A 19194-nucleotide genomic window follows, 5' to 3' on the forward strand; every position below is an offset into this window, starting at 1 on the left:
ATGTAAACAGTGCTGCTGTGAGATAAAACACAGCGTAACATCACCTGCCTGGTCGGGCATCTCACTCTGCTAACTTTAAAATTAGCTACTCTATTTTAACGATGCAGGCTGAAATTTAACCGTGCTGTTCTGTCGGGACATGCGGTGACTTGAACCACTGATGAGTAAGAAAAATAATAACATTACATGTAATTTGTTAAGCTGTAAGTTGAGGGGGAAAAGTCCGCTAGCTGCAAGGCTAATTTATGCAACGTAAACACGCTAAAGCTGATAATGGGTGATGAACAAAAAAACGTTGTTTTGTCCTTGAACCTTGACAGTTACTACTGAGCTGAATTTGATACTTCTGTTAAATGATGTTGTTAATCTGTGTTTTGTGGCTGTTTTAAGTTTGTCTTCAGGACTTTAGGACAGATAGACCTCAAGTTTTAAGAAAAAGTTGATGGTTTGGGTTTAAATGAAAACATTTCTTGCGGTCCGTCCATTCAGGATGGACTCACGACCCACCAGTTCGTAACCAGTGGTGTACACCACAGTAAAAACAGCACATTTAACTTCATGTTCATTCATTAAACAAACACCTACAACACATCTCATTGGGCAGGACGGTTCATCTTTATTGTGATTGGCTGACAGATAATTCTCCTAAATATCAATAACAATAATAACAATAAGGCTTGCATGTATAAAACGGCAGAGAGCTGCAGCTGATCCAGAGTCAGCTGCCGTGTTCACACCACAACATGGAACCAGAAGTTCTGGTCACATGATTTCCAACAAAAACCTCCTGCTCCTGAAGGCACCATTCAACAGCGATGACATCACCGCAGCAGCCTTCAATGTGAAGACTACTCCAATCATGCAACAGCCCAGTATACAGTGAGGAGGCTCCGCCCCTGTAGTGCTGCTGTTGGCTGGTTAGTGGTTCGACTGACAGGTCACGGGGACCAAAGAGTCCTGAAGTCAGTCAGTTTGTCTTCATGCAGTCATGAGGGTTTACTTTTAGTAAGTTGATCAAATCAAATTAAAGGACTGATTAAATTGAATAAAATTTACAGTTTATTGCTCCAAGTTACTGTGGTAATAAAAAACCTGAAAGAGAAGCCAGGTCTGATAGGTCCAGACCTGGAGCAGGTTGCACCACCTGGTCTTTACTAAACCTGGTCCTAACTGCTCAGTGTGTTGTTGTTAAGAACGGACTTTACGTCTGTTGCACCAACCAAACTTCTTAGTCGTCTTAGCGATGTGCGTTCATGTGAATGTCCAGCGACTACAGCTATTGCCTCGTAGTGCCTTACTAGGATACATAATTCTCCTGCTGTCCTGCTAATGTGTAGCTTATCATTTATTATTTCTTGAAGCGTTATTATGGAGGATCAGAGAGACATTGAGGTATGAAGCTTAACAGAGCTGTACAGGAGAAGCGTGTAAGTTAGCTAGATAAAAAAGAGGCTTTAGTAGGACAGCTAACGTGAGTTGCTGTTGACTTTGGGTTGTTCGGGTCTTTAGGGTATCAGGCTGCTGATTTATAGAAATAAATTTTGACTTCACACCTGCTGCTAACTAGATGGAAGATTTATGCCCTGTCTTAGTAAGAAGAAGGCTTAAGCCTAAATAGTGCAACTGGCGTAACTATGAGGTTGGACTTGGAACGCCAGGCTATGACTGACTTAGCTAAAGACTTGGTGGAAGCCTTGTTGGTGCAACCTGCCCCAGGTCAGTGATTTAAACAGATCTGATTTCCTGGTGAGAAAACAAGAGAGTCGCGGCGTTTTAGGCAGACGTAAGAATGACGTCTTCCTGTGCCAAAGCCAGGAAGATGGAGAGAGAAGGTCTTTCAGTGTGGACGAGATGTTCGCAGCTGTACAAGCTTTCGTAGTCAACTTACAGAGAGAACAACTCCACACACACTAACATATTTTCATTTTAAAAAAGAAAATGATATCTGTACACATGAGCGTTTTAGCACCGTTTCACAAATAATCTGTCCATACTAGCACTCCTGAAAATCCACATGATTATTCATGTACACTGGACAGATGCATGTCGTCATAAAAAAAGAAGCAGTTGTCTACAATGCAGTTGCTTAGTTGCAGAGAATACTACACAGGAAGGAGTGAAATGGCGAAAAGTAAGACCAGAGATTTTGGGCTTGGACTGATGATAAGGTGGAACTGGTACTGAAAGTAACACCACATAACGCTGCTGGACGCAGGAATTGTTGCAAATTCCTCTAAATGTCTTGCCTCCTGCGGATGTGGGCAGTACTAGCATTATAAAATGCAGAATTTAACTTAACAGTAAGGTCACAGGATCAAGGTTTTGATCCTACAAATGTTGGGGTCATGTTTAAAGTTGTTTTAGAAGTGGGTTATTATCAAACAGATACTGTGGTTCTCATGGGCAGAACAAATAACTGACTGACTTCAGGTGTGATCTCTGGTCCTAAACATCAGATCTTCTCAGGCAGCTTTGAAATATTAAGGCAAATCTTTTTTGTTCTTTTGTTTCTTTACAAAATGAAAAGGACTTTCGTATAAAAACAATGATCTCCTAGTCTTCTTTAAACATGATCAAATATCTGGTACAAAAAGTGCTAAAATACAAACACATTAACAGTTCTACAGTTTGAATATTTCTTGTGTGTCGTCCTCAGACCCGAAACAGTTCCCACACTCGCAGGTCTGGGACTCTTTAAAACTTATTTAAAAGGTTTTGTTTGCTGTAAAATCAGCTTAAATGTGCGTAGTCTGTGGAAACCTTTGTCTCCCTCCACAGTGGTTTTTGTTTGAGAAGGTTGAAACTAAAATGCTAAAAAGTGATGGTCAACCGAAAACTTTCTGAACATGATGGTGCTTTTTGAATCTACTTTAGCTGACACTGATAAATCCAACCGGACCAACGATTCTGGACAAAACTGCAATCTGTTAACAAACCTCCACATTGTCCACATTGTTTAGTGTTTGACTTTAAATGATGGATTTCAGGTGCAGCATCAGTATTAAGTTTTAAAAAAGTTCTCAACCCTTAGAATAGGGAATGTCTGAGGACCCAAGCTCAGTGAAATACACTTGAGTACTTTTACAACCCCGAAATCCACCATAAGTGGACCTTTGTAGGTGCCACAGTTTAAGAAACTCGTAGTCCTTTTGAGAGTTCCATAGTGTGGCGTAAATATTCCTCAAATTCTTCCTGAAAGTCTCCCAGTATTCCAGGGAATTCCATCACCTGAAGAATCATATTAACCTGGATAAATCCTTGAGAACTTTTTTGAAATATTTCCACAGAAGCCTGAAATCTCAAAGATTCATGAAGATTTCCTCAAAAGGTTCACCGCTGTTTTCTGAAGCCATCACAGAATAATTCTCACAGATTTTGACGAGTATGACACTTAAACTTAACAAGAACACATCGACATGTCACAATATGAGTCCCTTCCGAACGTCCTGATGTCCCTCAGGAAAATATTCCCACATTGATAAGGATTACCAACTGGTCTGTACGGAATTCCTCTGAAGTTGTTCCAATATTCCACAACATATTTCAACTTGTCCTCAAGAAGTCCACAAAAACTTTTAGTTAAAATCCCAGAATATTCCTAATGGAGTATTACAAGGTATCCACAGACCTGAAATGTTACTCGGACACGTTCGCTCACGACAAAAATCCTTTTGGTCATTTTTTAAAATCTCTTGGTTTTCAGCAGTCATAGTGGCAGAAGGTTGGGAGCTTTAGTTTGGACCATCAGCTGTTTCTTTAAAGAGCTTTGTTAGTGCATGAAAGGACGAGTATAAAGCATCCGTCCTCTTTTGAATTTCCACCAGAGTCCAGTAGAGATCAGAATCTCGTCCAGAATCTGCAGGTTTTAGATCCTCTGCAGCAATAACCCGATCCGCTCTGGAGAACCAGAACCAACGTAGGAATTTTATGTGAAAGACAGGGCTGGGAACCAATCCCCAGTGGGTGGGGCTTTGTGATAACAACAAAGCCAAATATGTCCAATCAGAGTCCTCCTGCTTCCTCACTGTACTAGATCCTGATTGGCCTGTGAGTTCAGGGTTTGGAGCAGGATTATAAAAACAAAGTAGGAGGAGTTTTCCTGAGCAGTGGAGGCCTGAAGTGGTCTGGCATGGCAAGGTATGTCCTGAGAGGCGTGGTCAACTCTGTCCTAAACTCTGATTCGTCAGATTAACATGGGAGGCGGAGTCCTGTTGCACCTGAGTCAAACATGATGAAGCGTACAGAGCAAAGAGGACATTCTGCAGTCACTGTACGTTCATGTTTTAGTCTTCTGAGTTTTGTTGTGCTTCCTTAACGTCACAGCTGTGTTTGACCCGATTGCCTTTCATTGGTCCAAACATCTGGAGGCGGAGTATCACCGGTCCTCAGGCTTCGTGATTGGTTAAAATGTTCAGTGGTCAGTAAAAAGAGTGAGCAAGGCTCAACGTCATCCTGAGTGTTGTGGTTTTGGACAGTGCGGCAGGGCTGTTATTGGTCAGTAGAGAAGGGTGGGCGGGGCTTTGTGTATCCTGAGTGTCTGGATGGAGGAGAGGATTTTCTTTTGGTGGCCGGCGAGGGTCACGCCCACTCTGAGCAGGTCTCTATGGAAACAGAAGGGGAGAGTTTGAAAGAGCCAAAAATACAGCTGAACTAACGTGAACACTTAATTACTAAATCTCATTAATTTGACTATAAGACAAGGAGTCATCAATATTTGTGTGTTTGTGTGTCGTACTCAGTGTTGAGCTGTGAGACGACGTCCAGGCTGGTGAATCCGGCCTGCAGGAAGCTCTGCTCGTATCGTTCCATCTTTATAGCTCGAAGCCACTCAGAGACTGAACCACATGCCGAGAGAGGAGGGGGGACACGCTGGTCCAACAGAGGCTGGGACGCACTGAGAGACAGACAGATGGGTAGACAAAGAGACAGACAGACGGGCAAAAACAGACAGACAGGATATTACTTCATTCTGAGCCTTAATCCAGGAATGTGAACCGTTCTGCACCTGCTCATGTAAACAACTCTGTCTATATAAACTGCTGCCAATCACACAGCTGGCAGCCCCACAAGCCCCGCCCACTGCACGCACACACACACACACACACACACACAAATACACTCTCCATGGCAGCCTCTGACCTCTGACCCCCAGCAGCTGGTGCATTAGTGACATTCCAGCCCTGCCAATCAAACCCCCTTCTCCTCCTCCTCACCTTCGTCCCTCTGGGAGCGTCACCTTCAGGGAGGCGGGGTTTCGGATCAGCCTATCGAGCGAAGCCACCACGTCGCAGAACCTCGGCCGATTGGCTCGTTCCTTCTGCCAGCAGTCCAGCATGAGCGTGTGCAAGGAGTTGGGGCACTCTGGCGGCGGGGGCAGCCGGTAGTCCTGCTCGATGGCGTTAATCACCTGACAGAGTGAGACGGTTCTGGTTTTTCTCTTTATTTTTACATTTAATCACTTTAATGATGATTAAACAATTTAAGAGCTGCTGTTCAGTCTGTGGCACTAAACAGAGAACTTATTTCTTTATTTTTCCCGTTTGTTCTTCGTTCACTGTCATTAAACGCCTCTGATGCAAAATGTATTGAATTTTAATAGATGGAAAAAATAACTGGAAATTGTTTAATTATTTATATGAATCTATATATTCGTATATACTAACAGATGTCATTATTAATATCAGACCTCTGTTTTCAGTTGTACTGCATGAGTTAGTTTTTGTCCCAGAATAATTAACAAAAATATTGGTTTTGATTCCTGATTAGATTTTTGTTTTTCAGTTGTTTTGTGTTGCCATGTTTCCTTGTGTCGTAATGCTTTGAGTTGTGGTTATGTCGTTATAATCTGTCATACAGCAGGCTAAGGACTCCTTAACTTAAAGGAGAGATGGAGGAGGAACCCCCTACTACATATAAAGTGAATAATTAAGCTGCATTTTAAACTGGGCCGATGGAGGTTTGTATCCATCTTGAACTGTATTTGCTTTTTATGTAGGTGAATTTGTGCTGATGTGCATTCTTAGACATATTTTAATTTCTGAAAAGAAAAAAAAATTCTGCAGTAACTCTGAGGACCCACTGTTGAGAACCCTGGTCATACAAAACAAATAGTTTTTTCCTTACGTCCTGGTTGCTCATGTCCCAGTATGGACGTTCTCCGTATGACATCACTTCCCACATCACGATGCCGTAACTCCACGCGTCACTGGCTGATGTGAACTTTCTGCGGGTCAAATAAAATATTGACTTTGATTAACTACGATAACAAATATCTATTAGAACCGAACACACCATGTAGTACTGATACTCACCTGTAGGCGATGGCTTCAGGAGCCGTCCACCGAATGGGAATCTTTCCTCCCTGAGAACGAGACAATCGGTTAGCTTAGGGAAGGACGCTGGCAGCTAGTCTTTCAAAAATAAAAGCACAGTGGAGTGGCCTACAGAGGAGACATGCTGCAATAAAAGCTCCGTAAAGTTTACTAAGTCCTTTTAAGAGACTGTTTGTGAATGAACTACATTTGCAAAGAAGAACAGAGGACCAATAACAAAACCCTGAGGAACTACACATGTTTGAGCAGCTAGCTACAGGTTGTTTCACACAGCTGAAGACTGCGTCTACCAGGTGCTTCAAACAGGTATTATTCAGATTAACAAAGAGGATCCTGGCAGTGTGCTAACTGGTTATCCTGTTCGCTAGCTGTTTTATCAGCTAACTCACCAGAGAGCTGGTGTACGTCGGGTCAGAGGAGTTTTCAGTCAGGAACCTGCTGAGACCAAAATCTGACACCTGAAGACACAGAAACACACCTGTTAGAGCAAACTGACATACAGATGAACAGGTGGACGGACAGACAGACAGGGGGACAGTCTCACCTTGCACACCAGGTTGGAGTTGACCAGGATGTTGCGAGCTGCCAGGTCTCTGTGGACGAAGCTCATGTCTGACAGGTACTTCATCCCTGCCGCGATCCCACGCAGCATTCCCACCAGCTGGATGGTGGTGAACTGTCCGTCATTCATCTGCAGAGACAGACAGGTGAGACACAGACAGATATAACACAGATAAATGAGACACAGACAGGTGAAGCCTGTCTCACCCTCAGGAAGCTGTCGAGCGCTCCGTTCTCCATGAACTCGGTGAGGATCATGACGGGACAGGAAGTGGTAATGACGCCCTCAAGGTGGATGATGTTGGGGTGCTGGAACTGACCCATGATGGACGCCTCCGACAGGAAGTCCCGCCTCTGCTTCTCTGTGTAGCCGCCTTTCAGCGTCTTGATCGCCACGTAGTTCTCCTTCCTGCCTGGGACCCTCAGCCGACCACGACACACCTCGCCAAACTCACCTGGACAGGTACATCAGAAGGTGTCATCAGAGTTATGATCATTAAAAAGTCTTTAAATATTAAAAACACACCCTGACATCACCATCAGAAGGTTTGATCATTTCTGAATATCAGTGGACGTGATGTTAAACTCTTAAAAACATGGACCTTTCCTGTAGAGGTGTACTGTTGCTTTAAGGCTCATTAGCACATACCAACATGTCTACACCTCATACAACACGTACATACATGTGTGTGTGTGTGTGTGTGTGCCAGGTGGCGGTGAAAACTTTGCACTCTTGTTTCCGCAGTAACAGCTATCCAGTTACATCTCACTAATGTCCTGAGCAGAGACTCCTACTGTTACAGTAGCCCCACACTCACACTGTGTTTACTTTTAATAATGTTGGAGAACAGCGAGAACATGGATTCTCCTCTCAGGGTTCTGCACGCAGACATTACAAAATAAAAGTCTCTGTAAGAGTGTGCCAGGAACAAAATAAAAGCCTTTTCTAAAACCATTTGCTGTTGCCTCCGAGTAGCTCTCTGCTCAGATACTAAAAAGTTTCTGTGAAAGGTTTCTGAGCTTTTTCTAAAAACACTCTGGGTTTCCTAAAATGTTCCCCAAACCCTCCCTCTCTAAATGTCTAAGGGTTCCTTATCAAGTTCCTAAAAGAGTTCTTGAATAAAGTTTAAACAAAAAAAGAATGCTAGATCCACAAAAAGTTTGTCAAAAGGTTTCGACGTTCTAAAAAAGTTCCCTAAAAGATTCTTTGATTCCCGTCAAATGCCAAATTTTACCTGCTTCTTAAAACTTTCTTAAAATGTCCTTTTTTCTCGGTTTCTTAGAGATCCAAAAAGTTTTTTAGATTAAAAAAGTTTCTAAAAACATTTCCAGGTTCCTCAAAAGTTGCTAAAGTTATCAAAAAGCTGACTTCGTTCCCTCGAAGCACCTAAAAGGTTTGTAGGTTTCAGCAAATGAACCCTAAAAAAAACTAAAAAAGGTTTCTCAAAAAAGGTTCCTGGATTCCACTCAAGTACCTAAAAGGTAATTCTGAAAATTAAAAATTGTTCCTATTTTTTTTCAGTGGTGAAGTCCTGGATTCCTGCCAAGTACCTCTAATGGTTTATGTGACCTTAAATTGTTCCTAAAATGTCCTGAAAAGGTCCTAAAAACTTGATCAAAATTATTGAAATGCTTATTTTGTCTAAAAGGCTCCTTAAAAGATTTGTAGGTTCCAGTAACAAAGTTCATGGCTTCCTAAAAGATTATTTAAAAAAGTTTTGCATTCTTCCTGAAAATATTTTTTTGGTGGCAACAAGTTACTACAAGGTCTAAAAAAATCTATTTACAATAACACATTTCTAAATTCATAAAAGTTCTTCAAAAGGTTCCTGGATTTCAGTTATATCCCTGAAAGGTTTGTAGATTTCAGAAAAGGCTCCTTAAAAAGCTGATGGCCTCCGAAAGAATTCTTCAGAAAAGTTCGTAAATTTCAAAGATTATAAATTGTAAATTGTAATAAATTATAAATAAAGTTCCTAAAAAAATTCCTCGCTTCCTAAAAGATTCCTGAACAAAATGACTGTAAAGGTTCCTGGATTCAAGTCAAGTACCTAAAAAAGTTCCCACATATTTAAAACATTTTAAGGATTTTAAGAGTTCCTAAAAAGTTGTTTTTGGTTAAAAAGTTCCTAAAAATGTTACTGAGTTTCTCTAGTTTTTTTTTTTAAAGGATATTTACAGTAACTGATTTCTAGATTTAAAAACAGATCCTCTTAAGGTTCTTGGATTCATGTCGAGTACCTAAAAAGGTTCATATGACCTCCAAATGTTCCTTAAGCAACCAGAAACATCACTGTGTAAAAACATGTTACCGACCTGCTCCGATCACTTCCTCAATCTTCACGAAGGACGCCTCAATCTCTTTGGCGAATTCCCTCACTGCCTCATTGGGGTCCTCATAGGTAAACGGGTCGATGTACACCTTCATTGCTTTGACAACAACACATCATCATCATCATCATCATCAGCAGCAGCAGCAGCAAAAGCTAATCAGTTCCTCCAGGATTTCGTGGGCTGTTTTCAGGATTGTTTCCGCCTGAATTGCCACCTGGTTATCGGTGACTGTTGGGTAACGTTAGCCGTGTGATGCATCAAATCATCAAATTTGCGGTGACTGAACAAAATGGCGATTAGAAACTTCACGGGGATCGGCTGAATTTGAGTTAACTGTTAGATCACAACATCCTGGAGGGACGAAATAAACCTGAAGGTAACACAATTTGATTGGCCGAGCTGAAACTCACTCTGTCCCATCTGGTAGTGTCCACTCTTATCATGCAGGTCTGAGTCCTTCATTCTCCTGCTGAGGGACAGACAGACAGGAGACAGACAGACACACAAGAGAGACAGACAGGAGACAGACACACAAGAGAGACAGACACACAGGAGACAAACACAGGAGAGACAGGAAAGACAGAAAGAAAAGAGACAGACAGGTCTTTAGTTTTTCAGCAGCTGCAGGATTCTTTATCTCCCTAGAGACACACACTCACACAATAACACACACACACGGTAACACACACACACACACACACACAAACACACACAGTTACACACACACACACACACACACACACCTCCTCTCTCCTTCTTTTGGTCTCTTTCTCTGAGGAATGTTATTATGTGTGTGTATCTCTCCATCTTCTCTCAGAGTGTCGAGTTTCTCCATCTTTATATAGTTGTCGTTCCCGCCCTGATCTGTGTGTGTGTGTGTGTGTGTGTGTGTGTGTGTTTGTGCGTGTGTGTGTGTGTGTGTGAACCCGAGGTCACTGTTCTATTGTTCTGCTGCAGGGAGGGAGCATCCTGAACACACTGACACACACCATCACACACACACAGTAACACACACACATTCTCTTACCGGTAACAGTACACAGCGACGATCACCGCGGCGATGAGCAGCAGTATCCCCATGGAGACGAGGACTGCCGTCACCACCAGCTGAGAGTGAGCGACACCTTCCAGAGACAAACATCAGGACACATCAGCTTCACGCCGTCATAAACATACACAGTGTTTATATATGAAGTTACATGTAGCACCATGAGTACCATCGGGCAGCGTGTTGAAGGTGCTCGCCGCGCTGAACGTCCCGTATCCGGCCTGCGAGCGAGCACGGACCTGCACCTGATACTGCACGGCCCGCTGCAGCCCCGTCAGCACCACCGCAGAAGACCGGCTGGACATGTACTGCCACTGACCCGCCTCCTCGCCATCCTGATGGTGACATCAGCAGTTACATCACAGTCCATCACATCAGTCCTGCATGTGTGTGTCTGTGTGTGTGTGTGTGTGGGTACCTTGCGGCTGTAGCGGAGCTGGTAGTCCAGGATCTGGTACTGGTTCGGCAGAGCTGGAACGTTCCACTCTAAAGACAGACTGGACTCTGAGGCCGCCGCCCTCCTGACGCCGGACACTGGAGGAGGAACTACACACACACACACACACACACACATATACGCAGAGTTATAAATGTAAAGGTTAACTCACCTTTAGAGTGACGTCATGTGACCTTCAAATGTTCCTCATTTCCTCAAAAGGTTCTTGGACTTGTATCAAGTACCTGAAGTTTCCTGCCTCCTAAATGTGTCTCAAAATGTTCTTGAGGATTCTTAAAGATCCTCAAAGGTTCTGGGTGGTAAAAAGTTTCTATTAACCTCCCCGGGTTCCTAAAAAGTTGTTTGCATTTTCTAAAAGTTACTTGGTTCTTTCGAAGTACCTAAAAAGGTTTGTAGGTTTCACGAAAAGATCCTTAAAAAGTTCATGGCTTCCTAAAGGATTTCTAAAGAAGATTCACATGATCTTCAAATGTCCCTGAAAACATCCCACAGTTCCTAAAAAGTTGTTAAAAGTGACCAAAAGTTACTTGGTTCTTTCTAAGTATCTTAAGTTTGTAGGTTTCACCAAGAGATCCTTAAAACGTTCATCGCTTCCTAATGGATTTCTAAAAAAAAGCTTCTCAATAGGTTCCTGGATTCCATTCAAGAACTAAAAAAAGGTTCTTGCCACCTTACAACAATTTCTGGTGATAAAAAGTTACTCCGTTGACTAAAAAATATACTTCCAGATTTCTAGCTTAACAAAGGTTCCTGTATTCCTGACAATGTTACCTTCAAATGCTCCAAAATTGTCCTAAAAAAGTTACTAAAAACATCCCCGTGTTCCTAAAGTTATTAAAAGTTGCAAAAAAGTTCCTTGATTCTTTGGCTCCACCTAAAAGTTTACTTAAAAGGTTTGCAGGTTCCAAAAAAAGCCCCCGATAAAGGTTATGATTTCCTAAAATATTCCTTAAAAGGTTCCCCTAAAGGTTCCTGGAGTCCAGTCAAGTGCTCCTGCATCCTTAAAAATATTTTTTGGTGATAAAAAGTGACTCCAGTTGCCAAAAAGGATATTTACGGTACAAGGTTTCTAGATTCACTTAAGTTTCTTTAAAAATGTTCCAGTGTTCTTAAAAAGTTCCTCAAAGATCTAAAGAAGTTCTTAAATAGGTTTGTGGATTTGTGTGAAGTGCCTAAACTATCCTGCTTCCTTTAAAGTCATTCAAATTTTCTCAAAGATCCTTTAACTGTTATTAGGTGCTAAATAGTTCCTAAAAAAAAATTCTCGGTTCCTAAAAAGTTGCTGATAATTACTAAACATATTACTCGGATCCTTCTAAGAACCGTAGAGTTTTGTTGGTTCCAGAAAAAGCTCCTTTAAAAGTTCATTGCTTCCTGAAGGGTTCCTAAGGGTTTCCAGATCCTAGTCAGGTAAAAGGTTCCTACGTCCTTAAAAAATGTGAAAGATCATGAATTGTTCAGATAAACATTTTTGGTTTTAAAAACTTACCCCAGGGTCTAAAATTTTTTTTAGATCCATTAAAGTTTCTCAAAAGGTTCCTGGATTCCAGTCAAGTAGCTACGAAGGTTCCTGCATCCTTGAAAAGTTTTAAAGATTATAACTAATTCCTAAAAAGTTTTTTGGGAGCCAGAAAGTTCTAAAACATCTGCAGGCTCCTAAAAAGTCGCTCAACCTTACTAAGAAGTTTACTTTGTTTCTTCCTATATTATGGTATATGTTGGTATGAAAGGCATTCTGGGTAATGTAGTGTATTTATGTGTTGCGTACCGTCTCTGCTGGTGGTGACGTTGACTGTGTCGAAGGCCGGCTCTGATTGGCTGAGAGCGGAGACGCCGTTCAGTGATTGGATGGTGAAGATGTACCTGGTGTGTGGGCGGAGTCCCCACACGGCCACGCGGCGCTGAGTCAGACCGTGCTGCGCCGGCCGGTAGAGGACGCTATCATCACACGGCGAACAGGAACCGACCAATCCCTGAGGAGGAGACAAGTAGAGGTGGAGTCAGGGGGGAGGAGACTGGACCAGGGTCTGATACTGGTCTGACTGGTCTTTGTGGCTGTAATCGAACTCTTCTAACTGGTCTAACTGGTGTACCTTGGTGGTGTGGGTTCGGGTCTACCTGGTCTAACTGGTGTACCTTAGCGGTAGTGGTACTGGTTTAACTGGTGTATCTTGGCGGTGGTGGTTCTGGTCTAACTGGTGTACCTTAGTAGTAGTGGTACTGGTCTAACTGGTGTACCTTAGTGGTAGTGGTACTGGTCTAACTGGTGTACCTTGGCGGTGGTGGTTCTGGTCTAACTGGTGTACCTTAGTGTAGTGGTACTGGTCTAACTGGTGTACCTTAGTGGTGTGGGTTCGGGTCTACCTGGTCTAACTGGTGTACCTTAGCGGTAGTGGTACTGGTTTAACTGGTGTATCTTGGCGGTGGTGGTTCTGGTCTAACTGGTGTACCTTAGTAGTAGTGGTACTGGTCTAACTGGTGTACCTTAGTGGTAGTGGTACTGGTCTAACTGGTGTACCTTGGCGGTGGTGGTTCTGGTCTAACTGGTGTACCTTAGTGTAGTGGTACTGGTCTAACTGGTGTACCTTGGCGGTCGTGTTTCTGGTCTAACATGTCTTACTGGTGTACCCTGGTGGTGTTGGTGATTCTGGTCTAACTGGTCTAACTGGTGTACCTTGGCAGTTGTGTTCTGGTTTTACTGGTCTAACTGGTGTACCTTGGTTTTGATGGTTCTGGTCTTACTGGTCTAACTGGTGTACCTTGGTGGTGATGGTTCTGGTCTAACTGGTCTACCTGGTGTACCTTGGTGGTGATGGTTCTGGTCTTACTGGTCTAACTGGTGTACCTTGGTGGTGATGGTTCTGGTCTTACTGGTCTAACTGGTGTACCTTGGTGGTGATGGTTCTGGTCTAACTGGTGTACCTAGGTGGTGATGCTTCTGGTCTAACTGGTCTACCTGGTGTACCTTGGTGGTGATGGTTCTAGTGTAACTGGTCTAACTGGTATACCTTGGTGGTGGTCCCACAGCTGGAGCAGAGGACTCTGTAGTTGAGGTCTCCTCGTCCTCCTCGGTTCAGCGGCTCGCTCCACTCCAGAGTCACCGAGGTGTCGTTGACCTGACTCACTATGGAGCGTGGAGCAGAGGGGGGACCTGAGAGGGGGGGTCAGAGGTTCAAAGGTCAAACAGCTGGTCGCTCTGTTGCCCTGAGTTCAGACTCACAGGCACATCAGAGCTGATCATAAAACTTTATTTTCTCTGCTGTTTGTTTTAGTTTCACTAAATAAGTCGAATCATCACAGAGTTCTCTTTGTGTGTTTCCAGCTGACTGACTGAGGCCTACACACACACACACTGAAACCTAAAACCACACACACACACACACTCAGAGGTAATGAGCCTATTAATTTGGACTAATTGCTGCTGCCTGGGGCAATGTAGTTACAGGGGCGGAGTCAGAGTACTTAAAGAGGCGGGTGGAGGTTTTGGAAAGAGAATAATGGGGCTGGTTTGTGTGTGTGTGTGTGTGTGTGTGTGTGTGTGTGTGTTGAGGATGTATTTAAGAGTTACACATTTTTATATTTAGAGCTCACAGTAAAACAAACACCATTAAAGTCAGTGAACTGGTCAAACTGGTCCTGGATCAGACCAAAGAATTAAACAAGGTAAAAATAAAGCCTCACTCGTGCAGGGTGCGTGCAGCGGGTCGGAGTCGGCTCGGTGGTAATTCGGCAGTAGGCAGGGGCAGAAGGCGGAGCCTGGGATCTGAGTGTTGCTATTGGCTGGACACACGCTGCACCCGCCTGGTCCCGACCCCACCTTGAACTGACCAGGTGGACAGGCTGCGGGGAAACACACAGTTAGCATTAGCATTAGCATCTCAAATCTAATCCGTCACTGAAACATCTTTAAAACAGACTGTAACATTTTGGATTAATCCGCCGTTGAAAGTAGTCCCTCCCGTCTGTCTGACACAGATCACAGTGTGGACTGTAACAGAGGCCGAACATCAGCCGACTGCCCGATAAATTTAGGACCATTTAATTTACTGGAGACGGGATCACAGGGAGCAGCCTCGCACAGACAATGAGAGACAGGAAGTGACCTTGGCTTCAGCAGGATGTGGAAAGTGCTGCCATGATGTCATCACTGGCATCTCCCGCTAAGCACACGCACACACACACACACACACACACACACACATTCTGTCTCTGGCAGCTCAAGCAGCAGAAGTTGACCTCTGAACTTTTCACTCAGCCAGGCTTTTACTCTAACCTCCCTCCTGTGTGTGTGTGTGTGTGTGTGTGTGTGTGTGTGTGTTATAGTGTGTGTGTGTGTGTGTGTGTGTTATAGTGTGTGTGTCAGCTGACCTCTGACTTCAAAAAGAATAACAGGAAGCTTCGACATACAAACTGTCTCTTTGTGTCTGTGTCACTGAACACACCACCAGGATTCATTAACTTGAAGCTGCAGCAGAAACCGTCCTCTGGTCCCGACACTGCTGTTTTTGTTTATTGTGATGTCACTTCTTAAAATATCCTCCAATACTTCAGGTCCCTAAAATCTGCACAACCTAAACTGTAAGGGTGTGTGAGTCAGTAAACCATATTATTTGATTAAAGTATTGAAATTTCGTCCTTAAAAAATACAGAAATCGGACGTTTTTCATCAGATTTTAGAAATTAAAAACACAAAATAAATGCCAATTTTTTATGAGCATGGTGAAAAGCCGTGATTGATTCATTGTCCATTCATCTGGCGCCGATTCGCATATTTTGCACCACAGAGCAATGATGTCATTATGAGTGTACAATGTGATGAAGACAGAAGCCTCAGCTTTCTGCTGAAAGAAGAACGAATGTTCTTGTTATAATGGTTTCCATTTTAGACTGATCACAGCACCATTACACCACCAGCAGCAGCCTGAACTGCTGATGCAAGGCAGGATGGATCCATGCTTCCATGTTGTTTACACCAAATTCTGACCCTACCATCTGAATGTCGCGGCAGAAATCCAGACGTGTTGATGGCGAAGACAGAAGCCGTCAGTCCAGTTCAGGCCAAAGATTCGCAACGAGACAAAACCATTTTAGAACGTTGGCGAGAAAAGTGTCAACGGTGTGAACTGGCCGGTCTGAGCTGGACTCAAGTGTCAAGTCAAAATGACCGCAGACAGTGCCGTTGTCAGACAGTGGGTCGCTGCTGCTGCTGGCTGTATGTGCTTATGCCCCGCCCACACACACACATTCTCACTGACTGATGAATTGGTGCTGGTTATTGATATTATTGTAGCATACTGATTATGAGTACAGTCCATCTGATGCTGGTGTATTTTCATCACTGAGTTCATCAACAGAACATTTGTATCAGGAGGCGTTGTTGCTCTTCTTCTACATCAAACTGTCAACACGTGTAATCATCTCCAGCTCCGCTCTGTTTACACTGGCACTGAGTGTGTGTGTGTGTGTGTCTGTGTGTGTGTGTGTGTGTGTGTGTGTGTGTGTGTGTGTGAGACTGTGAAAGAATTTTAAGTGCTGATGTTGATGAAACACACTTCACCTCTCACACTGTCGAAGCTTTTACTCTGTAAAATAAATGACACTCTCAGCTGACTGTTCCTCTGTTCCAGTCCAAACAAGTCTCAACGAGTCTCAACGAGTCTCAGGTGGTTCAGCTCCAAGTTAAGTTAATATACATGATGATACTTTTACTGTGTAAACTCACCTCGACAGCGCACGTCGGTGGCGCCCGCCTCGTATCCGGGGCGACAGGCGCAGCTGGATGTCGGCTGCCCCACCCACTGCCCGTCCTCTCCGCAAAGCATGGTGGGAGGTCGCGACTGCTCGCCAGGTGGAGTCACAGCATTCTCCACACACACACCCTGAGCCTTCAAAACACACACATAAATGTTTCAGGATTAAAGCCTGTAAACAACAGAATTAGTTCTCTTAAATTAATATAATACTTTTATTTTGTAAAGTAAATAAAGAGGTTTTCATTTATTATGAAAAATAATTTGGTTTTATTTTGTAGGCTAAATGACAGTACTTTTATTTTTTTAAAACTAAATCACAAAGCTCTTATTTTATGAACTTAACTTTCACTTTACAAATTATTTAAAATACTATTTTGTGAACTAAATGATACTTTTTTTAAATACTTTTTTTAATGAAAAATTGAATCATCATTTATTATTTTTTATAATTTATTTCTTTTGATTTTTTTGTTTTTTAATTATTTTTTATTTTATATTTTATAAAACTTTTATTTTGTAAACAATATGATAATACTTTTATTTTCTAATTGTTTCTTTTACTTATTTTTATTATTTATTTATTTTAATTATTTTCATTTTTTTTAATAAAACTTTTATTTTTGTAAACAAAATAACAAAGCTTTTGTTTTGTTAAATAAAAGACAGTAACTCTAAGTGATGATGATGATGGCGTTTTCAAAATAATTGTTTTTGTCTGTCTGAGGGTTTTTGGGGCATCCTGGGTATTTAACCTTGCTGTTGCCGTGGTTACGGGGTAGTTACCTGCTCCACCAGTGAGTGGGGGATAGTTTCAGGGAAGGAGGCGAAGGCACGGCGGAGGGGTGGGCACTTCTGGTAGAAGACGCGTACGGAGAGTAGCGCCATGCAGGCGCCCTGGCTCTGAAAGGCCAGGTAAAGCCCCGCCCCCCTCAGCCGCTCCAGGCGCAGCAGTTTGACGTTGTACCGCCTCTCGCCGCCGGGCCGCAGCAGGTGGTCGGCGGCCACCGTGGACACTTTGGTGTACGGGTTCTCCATCCAGGCCGGGTGAGTGGGCGTGGCCTCGTCGCTGTCGGACTGGTAGTAATAAAGGTTGAAGGTTTCTTTACAGTGACGCCGGTTCAGACTGGAACACTCCATCATGGTGAACCTGAGGAACATTTATTGATCACCAGTCAATAACTCATCAGGAACACAGACTGGATCAATACGGTCACGATTAAACAAGTTTTTATGTTTTAATGTTCTTTAATTCTTTAGTTTCTGATTCTCAGCTGTGATTAAATGATATTAAGTCAATGTCGACATGATGATGATGATGATGATGATGTCAAATCAACTAACCGAATCTCGACGTAGAGGGTGGTCGCCATCCTCCGGGGGATCCAGCGTGTCCTCAGCCAATAGGAGGACGGGCTGTCTATAGTGCAGATCTCATAGGTCCGCACGCTGTTCGACTCGTCGTCCAATCCGCTCGCTTCCTCCCACTGCAGAGACAGAAACAGAGAGGGAAGCATTCCTCATTGAAATCAATGGTAAACGTTAGCGCAGAGCTAACAGGTGGTGTTTCAGAGTGCGTACCTGAGGATCGTCGGCAGGATAGTTCGTCCACCGAAGGTCAGACGTCGCCAGCTTCGTGTTCAGCAGCACCTCTGAGAGACAGACGGGTAGAGTCAGTCAGACAGGTACATACACACACACACACACACACACACACACACACACACACGAAGGGAACCATATCAAGAACATCAGAAACCTCCTAAAGAAACTTTGAACCCCCTGAGCCCTCTTTCAACTTCCTATAGACCCTGTGAAACTTCCTAAAGAACCTGAGGAACCTCCTATAATACTTTGGAACCTCTTATGGACCCTGTGGAACTTCCTACAGACCCTGTAAGACCTCTGACAGACCATGTAGAACCTCCTACAGACCATGTGGAACCTCCTACAGACCCTTTAGAAGCTGACAGACCATGTGGAACCTCCTACAGACCCTTAAAACCTCCTACAGACCCTTTAGAAGCTCTGACAGACCATATGGAACCTCCTACAGACCATTAGAACCTCCTACAGACCCGTTAGAAGCTCTGATAGACCATGTGGAACCTCCTACAGACCCTTAGAACCTCCTACAGACCCTTAGAACCTCCTACAGATCATGTGGAACCTCCTACAGATCATGTGGAACCTCCTACAGACCCTTAGAACCTCCTACAGATCATGTGGACCTCCTACAGACCCTGTAAGACCTGTGACAGACCATGTGGAACCTTCTGTAGACCCTGTAGAACCTCCTATAGACCCTTTCAATTCAATTCAATTCAATTCAATTCACTTTATTTATCCCCAAGAAGCAATTTAAAAGGGCATGACAACCACCCTGTGGAACCTCTAATAGACCCTGTGGAACCTCTAATAGACCCTGTGGAACCTCCTACAGACCCTCCTGAAGCTCAGCACTGTGCTGTGAACACATACAGTTGAAGTTGAGAAGAGGAGGATCTAAAATGCTGAACAGTTTCTTGCGTGGTGTAAACTGATTTAAATAAAACATGTTAAACTGAGATGTTTCTGATGACGATGAGGATGACGACACACACACACACCATGTTAATAAACAGTGTGTGTGTGTGTCAGCTCATGCAAAGAGAACTTGTGACCTCTGTTCATCTGTTTTTTATTTACACTAAATGTTCAGAGACAAACATT

The 19194-nt window shown here is 43.3% G+C and overlaps 1 protein-coding gene across 2 annotated transcripts in view; it reads right to left on the minus strand.

The window, feature by feature from the left end:
* Positions 1–593: 593 nt before the first annotated feature.
* ephb4b (eph receptor B4b) overlaps positions 594–19194 on the minus strand; it is a 27704-nt gene continuing 9103 nt past the window's right edge. Inside the window, exons 2-21 of one of the 2 annotated variants that reach the window (XM_078164249.1) lie at positions 18064–18134; positions 17827–17969; positions 17269–17632; positions 16455–16617; positions 14414–14572; positions 13741–13883; positions 12501–12705; positions 10694–10821; positions 10436–10610; positions 10255–10351; positions 9638–9696; positions 9210–9323; positions 7101–7348; positions 6877–7023; positions 6722–6790; positions 6312–6361; positions 6124–6223; positions 5214–5407; positions 4736–4894; positions 594–4601 (exon numbers count right to left, since the gene is read on the minus strand). In XM_078164249.1, coding sequence (XP_078020375.1) covers positions 4496–4601; positions 4736–4894; positions 5214–5407; positions 6124–6223; positions 6312–6361; positions 6722–6790; positions 6877–7023; positions 7101–7348; positions 9210–9323; positions 9638–9696; positions 10255–10351; positions 10436–10610; positions 10694–10821; positions 12501–12705; positions 13741–13883; positions 14414–14572; positions 16455–16617; positions 17269–17632; positions 17827–17969; positions 18064–18134 — 2894 coding nt within the window. In that variant the 3' untranslated portion in view covers positions 594–4495. The remainder of the gene's footprint in view (positions 4602–4735; positions 4895–5213; positions 5408–6123; positions 6224–6311; positions 6362–6721; positions 6791–6876; positions 7024–7100; positions 7349–9209; positions 9324–9637; positions 9697–10254; positions 10352–10435; positions 10611–10693; positions 10822–12500; positions 12706–13740; positions 13884–14413; positions 14573–16454; positions 16618–17268; positions 17633–17826; positions 17970–18063; positions 18135–19194) is intronic. The other variant, XM_033609325.2, reaches the window with a different exon arrangement.

This window comes from Epinephelus lanceolatus, chromosome 22, assembly GCF_041903045.1.
Source record: "Epinephelus lanceolatus isolate andai-2023 chromosome 22, ASM4190304v1, whole genome shotgun sequence".
Classification (NCBI taxonomy): Eukaryota; Metazoa; Chordata; class Actinopteri; order Perciformes; family Serranidae; genus Epinephelus; species Epinephelus lanceolatus.